This window comes from Oncorhynchus mykiss, chromosome 23, assembly GCF_013265735.2.
Source record: "Oncorhynchus mykiss isolate Arlee chromosome 23, USDA_OmykA_1.1, whole genome shotgun sequence".
Lineage (NCBI taxonomy): Eukaryota > Metazoa > Chordata > Actinopteri > Salmoniformes > Salmonidae > Oncorhynchus > Oncorhynchus mykiss.
In genome coordinates this window covers 5846038-5864380 of record NC_048587.1, presented here as the reverse complement: position 1 = coordinate 5864380, position 18343 = coordinate 5846038, and the positions used below count along the sequence as shown (strand labels likewise).

The following is an 18343-nucleotide window of genomic DNA, read 5'->3' as shown; positions in this document are numbered from 1 at the left end:
CTAGTCCAACGCTCTATCCACTAGGCTACCCTGCCGCCTCTCCTCTTCTCCCTCCTACCTCCCTCTGTCCATCCATCTCTCCTATCCATCCATCCACCTCTCCTCTTCTCCCTCCTACCTCCCGTCCGTCCATCCATCCATCTCTCCTCTTCTCCCTCCTACCTCCCGTCCGTCCGTCCATCCACCTCTCCTCTTCTCCCTCCTACCTCCCGTCCGTCCGTCCGTCCATCCATCTCTCCTCTTCTCCCTCCTACCTCCCGTCCGTCCATCCATCCATCTCTCCTCTTCTCCCTCCTACCTCCCGTCCGTCCGTCCGTCCATCCATCTCTCCTCTTCTCCCTCCTACCTCCCGTCCGTCCGTCCATCCCATCTCTCCTATCCATCCATCCATCTCTCCTCTTCTCCCTCCTACCTCCCGTCCGTCCGTCCGTCCATCCATCTCTCCTCTTCTCCCTCCTACCTCCCGTCCGTCCGTCCATCCCATCTCTCCTATCCATCCATCCATCTCTCCTCTTCTCCCTCCTACCTCCCGTCCGTCCGTCCGTCCATCCATCTCTCCTCTTCTCCCTCCTACCTCCCGTCCGTCCGTCCATCCCATCTCTCCTATCCATCCATCCATCTCTCCTCTTCTCCCTCCTAACTCCCGTCCGTCCGTCCGTCCATCCATCTCTCCTCTTCTCCCTCCTACCTCCCGTCCGTCCATCCATCCATCTCTCCTCTTCTCCCTCCTACCTCCCGTCCGTCCGTCCGTCCATCCATCTCTCCTCTTCTCCCTCCTACCTCCCGTCCGTCCGTCCATCCCATCTCTCCTATCCATCCATCCATCTCTCCTCTTCTCCCTCCTACCTCCCGTCCGTCCGTCCGTCCATCCATCTCTCCTCTTCTCCCTCCTACCTCCCGTCCGTCCGTCCATCCCATCTCTCCTATCCATCCATCCATCTCTCCTCTTCTCCCTCCTACCTCCCGTCCGTCCGTCCGTCCATCCATCTCTCCTCTTCTCCCTCCTACCTCCCGTCCGTCCGTCCATCCCATCTCTCCTATCCATCCATCCATCTCTCCTCTTCTCCCTCCTAACTCCCGTCCGTCCGTCCGTCCATCCATCTCTCCTCTTCTCCCTCCTACCTCCCGTCCGTCCATCCATCCATCTCTCCTCTTCTCCCTCCTACCTCCCGTCCGTCCGTCCGTCCATCCATCTCTCCTCTTCTCCCTCCTACCTCCCGTCCGTCCGTCCATCCCATCTCTCCTATCCATCCATCCATCTCTCCTCTTCTCCCTCCTACCTCCCGTCCGTCCGTCCGTCCATCCATCTCTCCTCTTCTCCCTCCTACCTCCCGTCCGTCCGTCCATCCCATCTCTCCTATCCATCCATCCATCTCTCCTCTTCTCCCTCCTAACTCCCGTCCGTCCGTCCGTCCATCCATCTCTCCTCTTCTCCCTCCTACCTCCCGTCCGTCCATCCATCCATCTCTCCTCTTCTCCCTCCTACCTCCCGTCCGTCCGTCCGTCCATCCATCTCTCCTCTTCTCCCTCCTACCTCCCGTCCGTCCGTCCATCCCATCTCTCCTATCCATCCATCCATCTCTCCTCTTCTCCCTCCTACCTCCCGTCCGTCCGTCCGTCCGTCCATCCATCTCTCCTCTTCTCCCTCCTACCTCCCGTCCGTCCGTCCATCCCATCTCTCCTATCCATCCATCCATCTCTCCTCTTCTCCCTCCTACCTCCCGTCCGTCCGTCCGTCCATCCATCTCTCCTCTTCTCCCTCCTACCTCCCGTCCGTCCGTCCATCCCATCTCTCCTATCCATCCATCCATCTCTCCTCTTCTCCCTCCTAACTCCCGTCCGTCCGTCCGTCCATCCATCTCTCCTCTTCTCCCTCCTACCTCCCGTCCGTCCATCCATCCATCTCTCCTCTTCTCCCTCCTACCTCCCGTCCGTCCGTCCGTCCATCCATCTCTCCTCTTCTCCCTCCTACCTCCCGTCCGTCCGTCCATCCCATCTCTCCTATCCATCCATCCATCTCTCCTCTTCTCCCTCCTACCTCCCGTCCGTCCGTCCGTCCATCCATCTCTCCTCTTCTCCCTCCTACCTCCCGTCCGTCCGTCCATCCCATCTCTCCTATCCATCCATCCATCTCTCCTCTTCTCCCTCCTAACTCCCGTCCGTCCGTCCGTCCATCCATCTCTCCTCTTCTCCCTCCTACCTCCCGTCCGTCCATCCATCTCTCCTCTTCTCCCTCCTACCTCCCGTCCGTCCATCCCATCTCTCCTATCCATCCATCCATCTCTCCTCTTCTCCCTCCTAACTCCCGTCCGTCCGTGTTTTCCCTGCTTTTGGCGCTGGAAGCAGACAGGCTGGAGTAGCCCGCTTGTTTTAGATGCTAACGATGATCAGCAATGATCAAGGTATTTGGATCTTGTTTAGTATTTGCATGGAGAAGCCATGCAGAGCCTACAGTCAGTGGGCCCTGGTTTGATGGGTAGAGAACTGTGATATAACAATGACAGAGAAGTGGCCAACTGGCATCTGGCTACAGGGGGCCTGTTTACATCTCTGTGTGAGCTAACAGCAGGTCTCTGTGTGTGGAGGGACTTCATGAAAGGTCTCTAAATCATCGGTTTTAATTCCTCCTCTCTTCCCTTTTTTTCTCCACTCCTCTCTCTCTCCCACTCTCTTCCTCATTCTCTAATACCACCCCTCTCTCCTCTTATCCCTCTTCCCTCCATCTCATTTCTCCCCATCCCTCTCTCCTCTCCCTCCATCCCTCTCTCCCTCCATCCCTCTCTCCCTACATCCCTATATCCCTCTCTCCCTTCATCCCTCTATCCCTCTCTCCTCCCTCTCTCCCTCCTACCTCTCTCCACCCCCCCCCTCCCTCCATCCCTCCTACCTCCCTCCATCCATCCATCCATCTCTCCTCTCCCCCATCCATCTCTCCTCTCCCTCCATCCATCTCTCCTCTTCTCCCTCCTACCTCCCGTCCATCCGTCCATCCATCTCTCCCTCCACCCATCTCTCCTCTTCTCCCTCCTACCTCCCTCCGTCTGTCCATCCATCTCTCCTCTCCCTCCATCCATCTCTCTTCTTCTCCCTCCTACCTCCCTCTGTCCATCCATCCATCTCTCCTAACTCCCTGCCTCCGTCCGTCCATCCCATCTCTCCTATCCATCCATCCATCTCTCCTCTCCCTCCATCCATCTCTCCTCTCCCTCCATCCATCTCTCCTATCCGTCCATCCCATCTCTCCTCTCCCTCCATCCATCTCTCCTCTCCCTCCATCCATCCATCTCTCCTATCCGTCCATCCCATCTCTCCTCTCCCTCCATCCATCTCTCCTCTCCCTCCATCCATCTCTCCTCTCTCCCCATCCATCTCTCCTCTCCCTCCATCCATCTCTCCTCTTCTCCCTCCTAACTCCCTCCGTCCATCCATCCATCTCTCCTCTCTCCCCATCCATCTCTCCTCTCCCTCCATCCGTCTCTCCTCTTCTCCCTCCTAACTCCCTCCATCCATCCATCGCTCCTCTTCTCCCTCCTACCTCCCTCTATCCATCCATCTCTCCCTCCATCCATCTCTCCTCTTCTTCCTCTTAACTCCCTTCATCCATCCATCCATCCATCCATCTCTCCTCTCCCTCCATCCATCTCTCCTCTCCCTCCATCCATCTCTCTTCTCTCCCCATCCATCTCTCCTCTCTCTCCATCCATCTCTCCTCTCTCTCCATCCATCTCTCGTCTTCTCCCTCCTAACTCCCTCCGTCCATCCATACATCTCTCCACTTCCTCCCTCCCTCCCTCCATCCATCTCTCCTCTTCTCCCTCCTAACTCCCTCCGTCCGTCCATCCGTCTCTCCTCTCTCCCCAGACTGTATGAGAACAAAGGAGAAGCAGACTTCATGGAGTCCTTGAGGAATCTCTTCACTTCCTTCAATGACATGATGAACATCAACTCTGAGAACACAGGCATGGTGAAGGTAGGACATCAATCATATAGTCTGGCTCTGCTTCAGAGTGATGCCTTTTGTGTTTCCATGGTATTCTATGCATTCTGTTTCCCTGTGTATATCAGTCTCTAGTTCCCATCTAATGTCCACTATGTGTCTATAGTAGAGGTCGACCAATTATGATTTTTCAACACCAATACCGATTTATTGGAGGACCAAAAAAAATATTTTTTATTTATTTTTAAATATATATATTTGTAATAATGACAATTACAACAATACTGAATGAACAATTAACACTTTTATTTTAACCTAATATAATACATAAATAAAATCTATTTAGTCTCAAATAAATAATGAAACATGTTCAATTTGGCTTACATAATGCAAAAACAAAGTGTTGGAGAAGAAAGTAAAAGTGCAATATGTGCCATGTATGAAAGCTAACGTTTCAGTTCCTTGCTCAGAACATGAGAACATATGAAAGCTGGTGGTTCCTTTTAACATGAGTCTTCAATATTCCCAGGTAAGAAGTTTTAGGTTGTAGTTAATATAGGAATTATAGGACTATTTCTCTCTATACCATTTGTATGTCATATACCTTTGACTATTGGATGTTCTAATAGGCACTTTAGTATTGCCAGCCTAATCTCAGGAGTTGATAGGGTTGAAGTCATAACAGCTCTGTGCATCAAGCATTGCTAAGAGCTGCTGGCAAATGCAGAAAAGTTTGAATGAATGCTTACGAGCCTGCTGCTGCCTCCGTCAGACTGCTCTATCAAATCATAGACTTAATTATAACATAATGACACAGAAATACGAGCCTTAGGTCATTAATATGGTCAATTTCCAGAAACTATCAGTTTTGAAAACAAAACATCTATTCTTTCAGTGAAATACGGAACCATTACGTATTTTATCTAACAGGTGGCATCCTTAAGTCTAAATATTCCTGTTACATTGCACAACCTTCAATGTTATGTCATAATTACGTAAAATTCTGGCAAATTAGGCGGCAACGAGCCAGGCGGCCCAAACTGCTGCATATACCCTGACTCTGCGTGCAATGAACGCAAGAGAAATGACACAATTTCACCTGGTTAATGTTGCCTGCTAACATTAATTTCTTTGAACTAAATATACAGGTTTAAAAATATATACGTCTGTGTATTGATTTTAAGATGTTTATGGTTGGGTACATTCGTTCAACGGTTGTACTTTTTTCGCGAATGCGTTTTTGTAAAAAATCATCACCCGTTTGGCGAAGTTGAAGTAGGCTGTGATTCGATGATAAATTAACAGGCACCACATTGATTATATGCAGCGCTGGACAAGCTGGTTAACCTCGTAATATCATCAACCACTAGTTAACTAGTGATTATGTGAATATTGATTGTTTTTTATAAGATGGAAGTTTAGTGCTAGCTAGCAATTTAACTTGGCTCCTTGTTGCACTCGCGTAACAGGTGGTCAGCAGTTTCCTCGTGGAACGCAATGTAATCGGCCATAATCGGCGTCCAAAAAGGCTGATTACTGATTGAAATCGTCCCTAATTAATTGGTCAATATGTATCATGCTCTCCTTGGGGTAAAGGACAATATACAGAGCCAGTCAAAAGTTTGGACCCATCTACTCATTCAAGGGTTTTTCTATATTTTTGTAGAACAATGTAGAATAATAGTGAAGACATCAAAACTATGAAATAGCACACATGGAATCATGCAGTAACTAAAAAAAGTGTTAAAACAAAAATATTTTTTGAATTTTGATTCTTCGAAGTAGCCTCCCTTTGCTTTGATGACAGCTTTGCACACTCTTGGCATTCTCTCAACCAGCTTCATGAGGAATGCTTTTCCAACAGTCTTGAAGGAGTTCCCACATATGCTGAGCACTTGTTGACTGCTTTTCCTTCACTCTGCGGTCCAACTAATCCCAAACCATCTCAATTGAGTTGAGGTCGGGTGATTGTGGAGGCCAGGTCATCTGATGCAGCACTCCATCACTCTCCTTCTTGGTCAAATAGCCCTTACGCAGCCTGGAGGTGTGTTGGGTCATTGTCCTGTTGAAAAACAAATGATAGTCCCACTAAGCCCAAACCTGATGTGTTGGCGTATCGCTGCAGAATGCTGTGGTAGCCATGCTGGTTAAGTGTGTCTTGAATTCAAAATCAAAGTCACAGACAGTGTCACCAACAAAGCACCATCACACCTCCTCCTCCATGCTTCATGGTGGAACCCACACATGCGGAGATCATCCGTTCACCTACTCTGCATCTCACAAAGACACGGCAGTTGGAACCAAAAATCTCAAGTTTGGACTCCTCAGACCAAAGGTCAGATTTCCACCAGTCTAATGTCCATTGCTCTTGTTTCTTGGCCCAAGCAAGTCTCGTCTTCTATTGGTATCCTTTAGTAGTGGTTTCTATGCAACAATTCGACAATAAACTGCCTGATTCAAGCAGTCTCTGAACAGTTGATGTTGAGATGTGTCTGTTACTTTAACTCTGAAGCATTTATTTGGGCTGCAATCTGAGGTGCAGTTAACTCTAATGAACTTATCCTCTGCAGCAGAGGTAATTCTGGGTTTTCCTTTCCTGTGGCGGTCCTCATGAGAGCCAGTTTAATCACAGCGCTTGATGGTTTTACTGCATTTGAAGAAACGTTCAAAGTTCTTGAAAATTTCCCAGGATTGACTGACCTTCATGTCTTAAAGTAATGATGGACTGTCGTTTGTCTTTGCTTATTTGAGCTGTTCTTTTACCAAATAGGGCTATCTTCTGTATACCACCCTTGCCTTGTCACAACATAACACAACTGATTGGCTCAAACGCATTAAGAAAGGAAAGAAATTCCACAAATTAACTTTTAACAAGGCACACCTGTTAATGGAAATGCATTCCAGGTGACTACCTCATGAAGCTGGTTGAGAGAATGCCAAGAGTGTGCAAAACTGTCATCAAGGCAAAAGGTGGCTTTTTGAAATATACAATATATTTTGATTTGTATAATTAACACTTTTTTGTTTACTACATGATTCCAAATGTGTTATTTCATAGTTTTCACTTATTATTCTACAATGCAGAAAATAGTAAAAAAAAAACTGGAATAAGTGTGTCCAGACTTTTGATTGGTACTGTATCTCCTATTGTTGTCTGTGTGTTGTTCCCCTCTGTGTTCATTGTCTTTCTGAATAGATCTCTCCATGTGCCTCCCTCCCCTCTGTGTTCATATGTATTTCTTCTGCAACTGTTATCTATGTCTGTGTTCTCTCTCTGACCTGTTCTGTGTCCCGACGCATCTCTCTCGCTCTCTCTTGTGCTCTCTATCACACTCTCTCTCTTGTGCTCTCTCTTGTGCTCTCTCTCACACTCTCTCTCTTGCGCTCTCTGACCTGTTCTGTGTCCCGGGGCATCTCTGCGTTCCTCCTCTTTAGCTCCTCCTCAAGGTATTTTCTGATATCCCTCCCTCCCTCCCTCCCTCCCTCCCTCCCTCCCTCCCTCCCTCCCTCCCTCCCTCCCTCCCTCCCTCCCTCCCTCCCTCCCTCCCTCCCTCCCTCCCTCCCTCCCTCCCTCCCTCCCTCCCTCCCTCCCTCCCTCCCTCCCTCCCTCCCCTCCCCTCCCCTCCCCTCCCCTCCCCTCCCCTCCCCTCCCCTCCCCTCCCCTCCCCTCCCCTCCCCTCCCTCCCTCCCCTCCCCACCGTTAGACTGTTAATCCTCTTCAACAGTGGCCATGTCCCCAATGGTACCTTATTTCCTCTTTGCTTATGGGCCCCGGTCAAAAGTATAGCACTATGGTCATTGGTACATAATGACTGATGGCTCTAGACAAGCAATATGACTGATTACTCTAGACAAGCATAATGACTCTAGACAAGCATAATGACTGATGACTCTAGACAAGCATAATGACTGATGGCTCTAGACAAGCATAATGACTGATGACTCTAGACAAGCATAATGACTCTAGACAAGCATAATGACTCTAGACTAACATAATGACTCTAGACAAGCATAATGACTAGACAAGCATAATGACTGATGGCTCTAGACAAGCATAATGACTGATGGCTCTAGACAAGCATAATGACTGATGGCTCTAGACAAGCATAATGACTGATGACTCTAGACAAGCATAATGACTGATGACTCTAGACAAGCCTAATGACTGATGACTCTAGACAAGCATAATGACTGATGACCCTAGACAAGCATAATGACTCTAGACAAGCATAATGACTGATGACTCTAGACAAGCATAATGACTGATGACTCTAGACAAGCATAGTGACTGATGACTCTAGACAAGCAAAATGACTGATGACTCTAGACAAGCATAATGACTGATGGCTCTAGACAAGCATAATGACTGATGACTCTAGACAAGCATAATGACTGATGGCTCTAGACAAGCATAATGACTGATGACTCTAGACAAGCATAATGACTCTAGACAAGCATAATGACTCTAGACAAGCATAATGACTGATGACTCTAGACAAGAATAATGACTGATGGCTCTAGACAAGCATAATGACTGATGACTCTAGACAAGCATAATGACTCTAGACAAGCATAATGACTGATGGCTCTAGACAAGCATAATGACTAATGACTCTAGACAAGCATAATGACTCTAGACAAGCATAATGACTGATGACTCTAGACAAGCATAATGACTGATGGCTCTAGACAAGCATAATGACTGATGACTCTAGACAAGCATAATGACTGATGACTCTAGACAAGCATAATGACTCTAGACAAGCATAATGACTGATGACTCTAGACAAGCATAATGACTCTAGACAAGCATAATGACTCTAGACAAGCATACTGACTCTAGACAAGCATAATGACTCTAGACAAGCATAATGACTGATGACTCTAGACAAGCATAGTGACTGATGACTCTAGACAAGCAAAATGACTGATGACTCTAGACAAGCATAATGACTGATGGCTCTAGACAAGCATAATGACTGATGACTCTAGACAAGCATAATGACTGATGGCTCTAGACAAGCATAATGACTGATGACTCTAGACAAGCATAATGACTCTAGACAAGCATAATGACTCTAGACAAGCATAATGACTGATGACTCTAGACAAGCATAATGACTGATGACTCTAGACAAGCATAATGACTCTAGACAAGCATAATGACTCTAGACTAACATAATGACTCTAGACAAGCATAATGACTAGACAAGCATAATGACTGATGGCTCTAGACAAGCATAATGACTGATGGCTCTAGACAAGCATAATGACTGATGGCTCTAGACAAGCATAATGACTGATGACTCTAGACAAGCATAATGACTGATGACTCTAGACAAGCCTAATGACTGATGACTCTAGACAAGCATAATGACTGATGACCCTAGACAAGCATAATGACTCTAGACAAGCATAATGACTGATGACTCTAGACAAGCATAATGACTGATGACTCTAGACAAGCATAGTGACTGATGACTCTAGACAAGCAAAATGACTGATGACTCTAGACAAGCATAATGACTGATGGCTCTAGACAAGCATAATGACTGATGACTCTAGACAAGCATAATGACTGATGGCTCTAGACAAGCATAATGACTGATGACTCTAGACAAGCATAATGACTCTAGACAAGCATAATGACTCTAGACAAGCATAATGACTGATGACTCTAGACAAGAATAATGACTGATGGCTCTAGACAAGCATAATGACTGATGACTCTAGACAAGCATAATGACTCTAGACAAGCATAATGACTGATGGCTCTAGACAAGCATAATGACTAATGACTCTAGACAAGCATAATGACTCTAGACAAGCATAATGACTGATGACTCTAGACAAGCATAATGACTGATGGCTCTAGACAAGCATAATGACTGATGACTCTAGACAAGCATAATGACTGATGACTCTAGACAAGCATAATGACTCTAGACAAGCATAATGACTGATGACTCTAGACAAGCATAATGACTCTAGACAAGCATAATGACTCTAGACAAGCATACTGACTCTAGACAAGCATAATGACTCTAGACAAGCATAATGACTGATGACTCTAGACAAGCATAATGACTCTAGACAAGCATAATGACTGATGACTCTAGACAAGCATAATGACTCTAGACAAGCATAATGACTCTAGACAAGCATACTGACTCTAGACAAGCATACTGACTCTAGACAAGCATAATGACTCTAGACAAGCATAATGACTCTAGACAAGCATAATGACTGATGACTCTAGACAAGCATAATGACTCTAGACAAGCATAATGACTGATGACTCTAGACAAGCATAATGACTGATGACTCTAGACAAGCATAATGACTCTAGACAAGCATAATGACTGATGGCTCTAGACAAGCATAATGACTGATGACTCTAGACAAGCATAATGACTAATGGCTCTAGACAAGCATAATGACTCTAGACAAGCATAATGACTGATGACTCTAGACAAGCATAATGACTGATGGCTCTAGACAAGCATAATGACTGATGCCTCTAGACAAGCATAATGACTGATGACCCTAAACAAGCATAATGACTAATGGCTCTAGACAAGCATAATGACTCTAGACAAGCATAATGACTGATGGCTCTAGACAAGCATAATGACTGATGACTCTAGACAAGCATAATGACTGATGACTCTAGACAAGCATAATGACTAATGACTCTAGACAAGCATAATGACTCTAGACAAGCATAATGACTGATGACTCTAGACAAGCATAATGACTAATGGCTCTAGACAAGCATAATGACTCTAGACAAGCATAATGACTGATGGCTCTAGACAAGCATAATGACTGATGACTCTAGACAAGCATAATGACTAATGGCTCTAGACAAGCATAATGACTCTAGACAAGCATAATGACTAATGGCTCTAGACAAGCATAATGACTCTAGACAAGCATAATGACTGATGACTCTAGACAAGAATAATGACTGATGGCTCTAGACAAGCATAATGACTCTAGACAAGCATAATGACTGATGACTCTAGACAAGCATAATGACTCTAGACAAGCATAATGACTAATGGCTCTAGACAAGCATAATGACTGATGGCTCTAGACAAGCATAATGACTGATGGCTCTAGACAAGCATAATGACTCTAGACAAGCATAATGACTGATGGCTCTAGACAAGCATAATGACTGATGACTCTAGACAAGCATAATGACTCTAGACAAGCATAATGACTCTAGACAAGCATAATGACTCTAGACAAGCATAATGACTGATGACTCTAGACAAGCATAATGACTCTAGACAAGCATAATGACTCTAGACAAGCATAATGACTCTAGACAAGCATAATGACTCTAGACAAGCATAATGACTCTAGACAAGCATAATGACTGATGACTCTAGACAAGCATAATGACTGATGACTCTAGACAAGCATAATGACTCTAGACAAGCATAATGACTCTAGACAAGCATAATGACTCTAGACAAGCATAATGACTCTAGACAAGCATAATGACTCTAGACAAGCATAATGACTGATGACTCTAGACAAGCATAATGACTGATGACTCTAGACAAGCATAATGACTCTAGACAAGCATAATGACTGATGACTCTAGACAAGCATAATGACTCTAGACAAGCATAATGACTGATGGCTCTAGACAAGCATAATGACTCTAGACAAGCATAATGACTGATGACTCTAGACAAGCATAATGACTCTAGACAAGCATAATGACTCTAGACAAGCATAATGACTGATGACTCTAGACAAGCATAATGACTGATGACTCTAGACAAGCATAATGACTCTAGACAAGCATAATGACTGATGACTCTAGACAAGCATAATGACTCTAGACAAGCATAATGACTGATGGCTCTAGACAAGCATAATGACTCTAGACAAGCATAATGACTGATGACTCTAGACAAGCATAATGACTGATGACTCTAGACAAGCATAATGACTCTAGACAAGCATAATGACTGATGGCTCTAGACAAGCATAATGACTGATGGCTCTAGACAAGCATAATGACTGATGGCTCTAGACAAGCATAATGACTGATGGCTCTAGACAAGCATAATGACTCTAGACAAGCATAATGACTGATGGCTCTAGACAAGCATAATGACTGATGACTCTAGACAAGCATAATGACTGATGGCTCTAGACAAGCATAATGACTCTAGACAAGCATAATGACTGATGGCTCTAGACAAGCATAATGACTGATGACTCTAGACAAGCATAATGACTGATGGCTCTAGACAAGCATAATGACTCTAGACAAGCATAATGACTGATGGCTCTAGACAAGCATAATGACTGATGGCTCTAGACAAGCATAATGACTCTAGACAAGCATAATGACTGATGACTCTAGACAAGCATAATGACTGATGGCTCTAGACAAGCATAATGACTCTAGACAAGCATAATGACTCTAGACAAGCATAATGACTGATGGCTCTAGACAAGCATAATGACTCTAGACAAGCATAATGACTGATGGCTCTAGACAAGCATAATGACTGATGGCTCTAGACAAGCATAATGACTCTAGACAAGCATAATGACTGATGGCTCTAGACAAGCATAATGACTGATGACTCTAGACAAGCATAATGACTGATGGCTCTAGACAAGCATAATGACTCTAGACAAGCATAATGACTGATGGCTCTAGACAAGCATAATGACTGATGGCTCTAGACAAGCATAATGACTCTAGACAAGCATAATGACTCTAGACAAGCATAATGACTCTAGACAAGCATAATGACTCTAGACAAGCATAATGGCTCTAGACAAGCATAATGACTCTAGACAAGCATAATGACTGATGACTCTAGACAAGCATAATGACTCTAGACAAGCATAATGACTCTAGACAAGCATAATGACTCTAGACAAGCATAATGACTGATGGCTCTAGACAAGCATAATGACTCTAGACAAGCATAATGACTCTAGACAAGCATAATGGCTCTAGACAAGCATAATGACTCTAGACAAGCATAATGACTGATGGCTCTAGACAAGCATAATGACTAATGACTCTAGACAAGCATAATGACTGATGGCTCTAGACAAGCATAATGACTGATGACTCTAGACAAGCATAATGACTCTAGACAAGCATAATGACTAATGACTCTAGACAAGCATAATGACTGATGGCTCTAGACAAGCATAATGACTCTAGACAAGCATAATGACTGATGACTCTAGACAAGCATAATGACTAATGACTCTAGACAAGCATAATGACTCTAGACAAGCATAATGACTCTAGACAAGCATAATGACTCTAGACAAGCATAATGACTCTAGACAAGCATAATGACTCTAGACAAGCATAATGACTGATGACTCTAGACAAGCATAATGACTCTAGACAAGCATAATGACTAATGACTCTAGACAAGCATAATGACTCTAGACAAGCATAATGACTAATGACTCTAGACAAGCATAATGACTCTAGACAAGCATAATGACTGATGACTCTAGACAAGCATAATGACTCTAGACAAGCATAATGACTAATGACTCTAGACAAGCATAATGACTGATGACTCTAGACAAGCATAATGACTGATGACTCTAGACAAGCATAATGACTGATGACTCTAGACAAGCATAATGACTCTAGACAAGCATAATGACTAATGACTCTAGACAAGCATAATGACTCTAGACAAGCATAATGACTCTAGACAAGCATAATGACTCTAGACAAGCATAATGACTGATGACTCTAGACAAGCGTAATGACACATCCTGTCATACAAAATATTGTGATATTGTAGTTAACATTCAACATTCAATTGAGGGCCGGGGCTGTTACCCAGTTGGTCATCTAATCACCTTTAAGATCAGGGATAATCCTAATCGTTTTTGTTTTGTCCAGGGTGCAGCGCTGAGATATGTCCCCACCATCGTGAACGACGTCAAACTGGTCTTCGATCCCAAGGAGCTCAGGTGGGTTTTCATCAGGGAAACTGCTGTTCCGTGGTGAATGTTTTAACACATCTGGTTATGTACACTATACACTCATGCTGTATATAACACACTTAACATAACAGAGATGAGATTTACTTCTTATTCCCTCCACTGGCTGGGACTCCTGTTAGACTATACTGTAATGTCATTATCTGTGACTCCTGAATACTGTAGTATCATTATCTGTGACTCCTGTTAGACAATACTGTAATGTCATTATCTGTGACTCCTGAATACTGTAGTATCATTATCTGTGACTCCTGTTAGACTATACTGTAATGTCATTATCTGTGACTCCTGAATACTGTAGTGTCATTATCTGTGACTCCTGAATACTGTAGTATCATTATATTTGACTCCTTAATACTGTAGTGTCATTATCTGTGACTCCTGAATACTGTAGTCATTATCTGTGACTCCTCTTCGACTGTACTGTAGTGTCATTTTCTGTGACTCCTGTATACTGTGTTGTCATTATCTGTGACTCCTGAATACTGTAATGTCATTCTGTGACTCCTGTTTGACTTGTACTGTAGTGTCATTATCTGTGACTCCTGAATACTGTAATGTCATTCTGTGACTCCTGTTTGACTTGTACTGTAGTGTCATTATCTGTGACTCCTGAATACTGTAATGTCCTTCTGTGACTCCTGTTTGACTTGTACTGTAATGTCATTATCTGTGACTCCTGAATACTGTAATGTCATTATCTGTGACTCCTGAATACTGTAGTGTCATTATCTGTGACTCCTGAATACTGTAATACCATTATCTGTGACTCCTGAATACTGTAGTGTCATTATCTGTGACTCCTGAATACTGTAGTGTCATTATCTGTGACTCCTGAATATTGTAGTGTCATTATCTGTGACTCCTGAATACTGTAGTGTCATTATCTGTGACTCCTCTTCGACTGTACTGTAGTGTCATTTTCTGTGACTCCTGTATACTGTGTTGTCATTATCTGTGACTCCTGAATACTGTAGTCATTATCTGTGACTCCTGTTCGACTGTACTGTAGTGTCATTATCTGTGACTCCTGAATACTGTAGTCATTATCTGTGACTCCTGTTCGACTGTACTGTGGTGTCATTATCTGTGACTCCTGAATACTGTAGTCATTATCTGTGACTCCTGTTCGACTGTACTGTAGTCATTATCTGTGACTCCTGTTCGACTGTACTGTAGTGTCATTTTCTGTGACTCCTGAATACTGTAGTCATTATCTGTGACTCCTCTTCGACTGTACTGTAGGGTAATTTTCTGTGACTCCTGTATACTGTATTGTCATTATCTGTGACTCCTGAATACTGTAATGTCATTATCTGTGACTCCTGAATACTGTAGTGTCATTATCTGTGACTCCTGAATACTGTAGTGTCATTATCTGTGACTCCTAAATATTGTAGTGTCATTATCTGTGACTCCTGAATACTGTAGTGTCATTATCTGTGACTCCTAAATACTGTAATGCCATTATCTGTGACTCCTGAATACTGTAATGTCATTATCTGTGACTCCTGAATACTGTAGTGTCATCTGTGACTCCTGAATGTTGTAGTGTCATTATCTGTGACTCCTGAATGCTGTAGTATCATTATATTTGACTCCTGAATACTGTAGTGTCATTATCTGTGACTCCTTAATACTGTAGTGTCATTATCTGTGACTCCTCTTCGACTGTACTGTAGTGTCATTTTCTGTGACTCCTGTATACTGTGTTGTCATTATCTGTGACTCCTGAATACTGTAGTCATTATCTGTGACTCCTGTTCGACTGTACTGTAGTGTCATTATCTGTGACTCCTGAATACTGTAGTCATTATCTGTGACTCCTGTTCGACTGTACTGTGGTGTCATTATCTGTGACTCCTGAATACTGTAGTCATTATCTGTGACTCCTGTTCGACTGTACTGTAGTGTCATTTTCTGTGACTCCTGAATACTGTAGTCATTATCTGTGACTCCTCTTCGACTGTACTGTAGGGTCATTTTCTGTGACTCCTGTATACTGTATTGTCATTATCTGTGACTCCTGAATACTGTAATGTCATTATCTGTGACTCCTGAATACTGTAATACCATTATCTGTGACTCCTGAATACTGTAGTGTCATTATCTGTGACTCCTGAATACTGTAGTGTCATTATCTGTGACTCCTGACTATTGTAGTGTCATTATCTGTGACTCCTGAATACTGTAGTGTCATTATCTGTGACTCCTGAATACTGTAGTGTCATTATCTGTGACTCCTAAATACTGTAATGCCATTATCTGTGACTCCTAAATACTGTAATGCCATTATCTGTGACTCCTGAATACTGTAGTGTCATCTGTGACTCCTGAATGTTGTAGTGTCATTATCTGTGACTCCTGAATACTGTAGTATCATTATATTTGACTCCTGAATACTGTAGTGTCATTATCTGTGACTCTTTAATACTGTAGTGTCATTATCTGTGACTCCTGAATACTGTAGTCATTATCTGTGACTCCTCTTCGACTGTACTGTAGTGTCATTTTCTGTGACTCCTGTATACTGTGTTGTCATTATCTGTGACTCCTGAATACTGTAGTCATTATCTGTGACTCCTGTTCGACTGTACTGTAGTGTCATTATCTGTGACTCCTGAATACTGTAGTCATTATCTGTGACTCCTGTTCGACTGTACTGTGGTGTCATTATCTGTGACTCCTGAATACTGTAGTCATTATCTGTGACTCCTGTTCGACTGTACTGTGGTGTCATTATCTGTGACTCCCGATTACTGTAGTGTCATTATCTGTGACTCCTGAATACTGTAGTGTCATTATCTGTGACTCCTGAATACTGTAGTGTCATTATCTGTGACTCCTGAATACTGTTGTGTCATTATCTGTGACTCCTGAATACTGTAATACCATTACCTGTGACTCCTGAATACTGTAGTGTCATTATCTGTGACTCCTGAATACTGTAGTGTCATTATCTGTGACTCCTGAATATTGTAGTGTCATTATCTGTGACTCCTGAATACTGTAGTGTCATTATCTGTGACTCCTGAATACTGTAGTGTCATTATCTGTGACTCCTAAATACTGTAATGCCATTATCTGTGACTCCTGAATACTGTAATGTCATTATCTGTGACTCCTGAATACTGTAGTGTCATTATCTGTGACTCCTGAATGTTGTAGTGTCATTATCTGTGACTCCTGAATACTGTAGTATCATTATATTTGACTCCTGAATACTGTAGTGTCATTATCTGTGACTCCTTAATACTGTAGTGTCATTATCTGTGACTCCTGAATACTGTAGTCATTATCTGTGACTCCTCTTCGACTGTACTGTAGTGTCATTTTCTGTGACTCCTGTATACTGTGTTGTCATTATCTGTGACTCCTGAATACTGTAGTCATTATCTGTGACTCCTGTTCGACTGTACTGTAGTGTCATTATCTGTGACTCCTGAATACTGTAGTCATTATCTGTGACTCCTGTTCGACTGTACTGTGGTGTCATTATCTGTGACTCCTGAATACTGTAGTCATTATCTGTGACTCATCTTCGACTGTACTGTAGTGTCATTTTTTGTGACTCCTGTATACTGTATTGTCATTATCTGTGACTCCTGAATACTGTAATGTCATTATCTGTGACTCCTGAATACTGTAATACCATTATCTGTGACTCCTGAATACTGTAGTGTCATTATCTGTGACTCCTGTTCGACTGTACTGTAGTGTCATTATCTGTGACTCCTGAATACTGTAGTCATTATCTGTGACTCCTCTTCGACTGTACTGTAGTGTCATTTTCTGTGACTCCTGTATACTGTAGTCATTATCTGTGACTCGTGTTCGACTGTGCTGTAGTGTCATTATCTGTACATGTAAGGATGCCCGAAGCTAAGGAAATAGGTGCAGGACTGAATCTGAAAAAGCTGTGAGTTACAAAGTCAATCTAAGAAATGAAGACACGTGTAAATGATTTGACTGATTAAGGTAAAGCGCTCTGACATGGAAGAGAGAGACTAAAGAGCCTTGCTCAATGGGTTTGTCTTTTGTCTTTGAAATTACATTCCGTGTTTTAGAGATTGTCTCCCCTTTATTTTTTTTTGGGGGGGGGGGGGGTGATTACCTTTTAACAATTGGTTTTGATTAAAGAACTGATTTGATATTGTGGCTTGTGCAGTGTGAGTGGTCACACCTCGTTATCCTCAAGCTACTTACCTTTAGGCTATGTGCTTCTCACACACACACACACACACACACACACACACACACACACACACACACACACACACACACACACACACACACACACACACACACACACAAACACGCACGCACACCACTTAACATTCACCAGCTGTACCATGTGGGTTGGTTATATATAGTCCCGGTTGC

The 18343-nt window shown here is 43.5% G+C and overlaps 1 protein-coding gene across 6 annotated transcripts in view; it reads left to right on the top strand.

The window, feature by feature from the left end:
* Positions 1-18343, top strand: part of LOC110514830 (dedicator of cytokinesis protein 1) — a 538819-nt gene that overhangs the window by 134766 nt on the left and 385710 nt on the right. For all 6 annotated transcript variants that reach the window (XM_036960808.1, XM_036960809.1, XM_036960806.1 and 3 more), the window contains 2 exons: positions 3862-3970; positions 13860-13930. In XM_036960808.1, coding sequence (XP_036816703.1) covers positions 3862-3970; positions 13860-13930 — 180 coding nt within the window. The remainder of the gene's footprint in view (positions 1-3861; positions 3971-13859; positions 13931-18343) is intronic.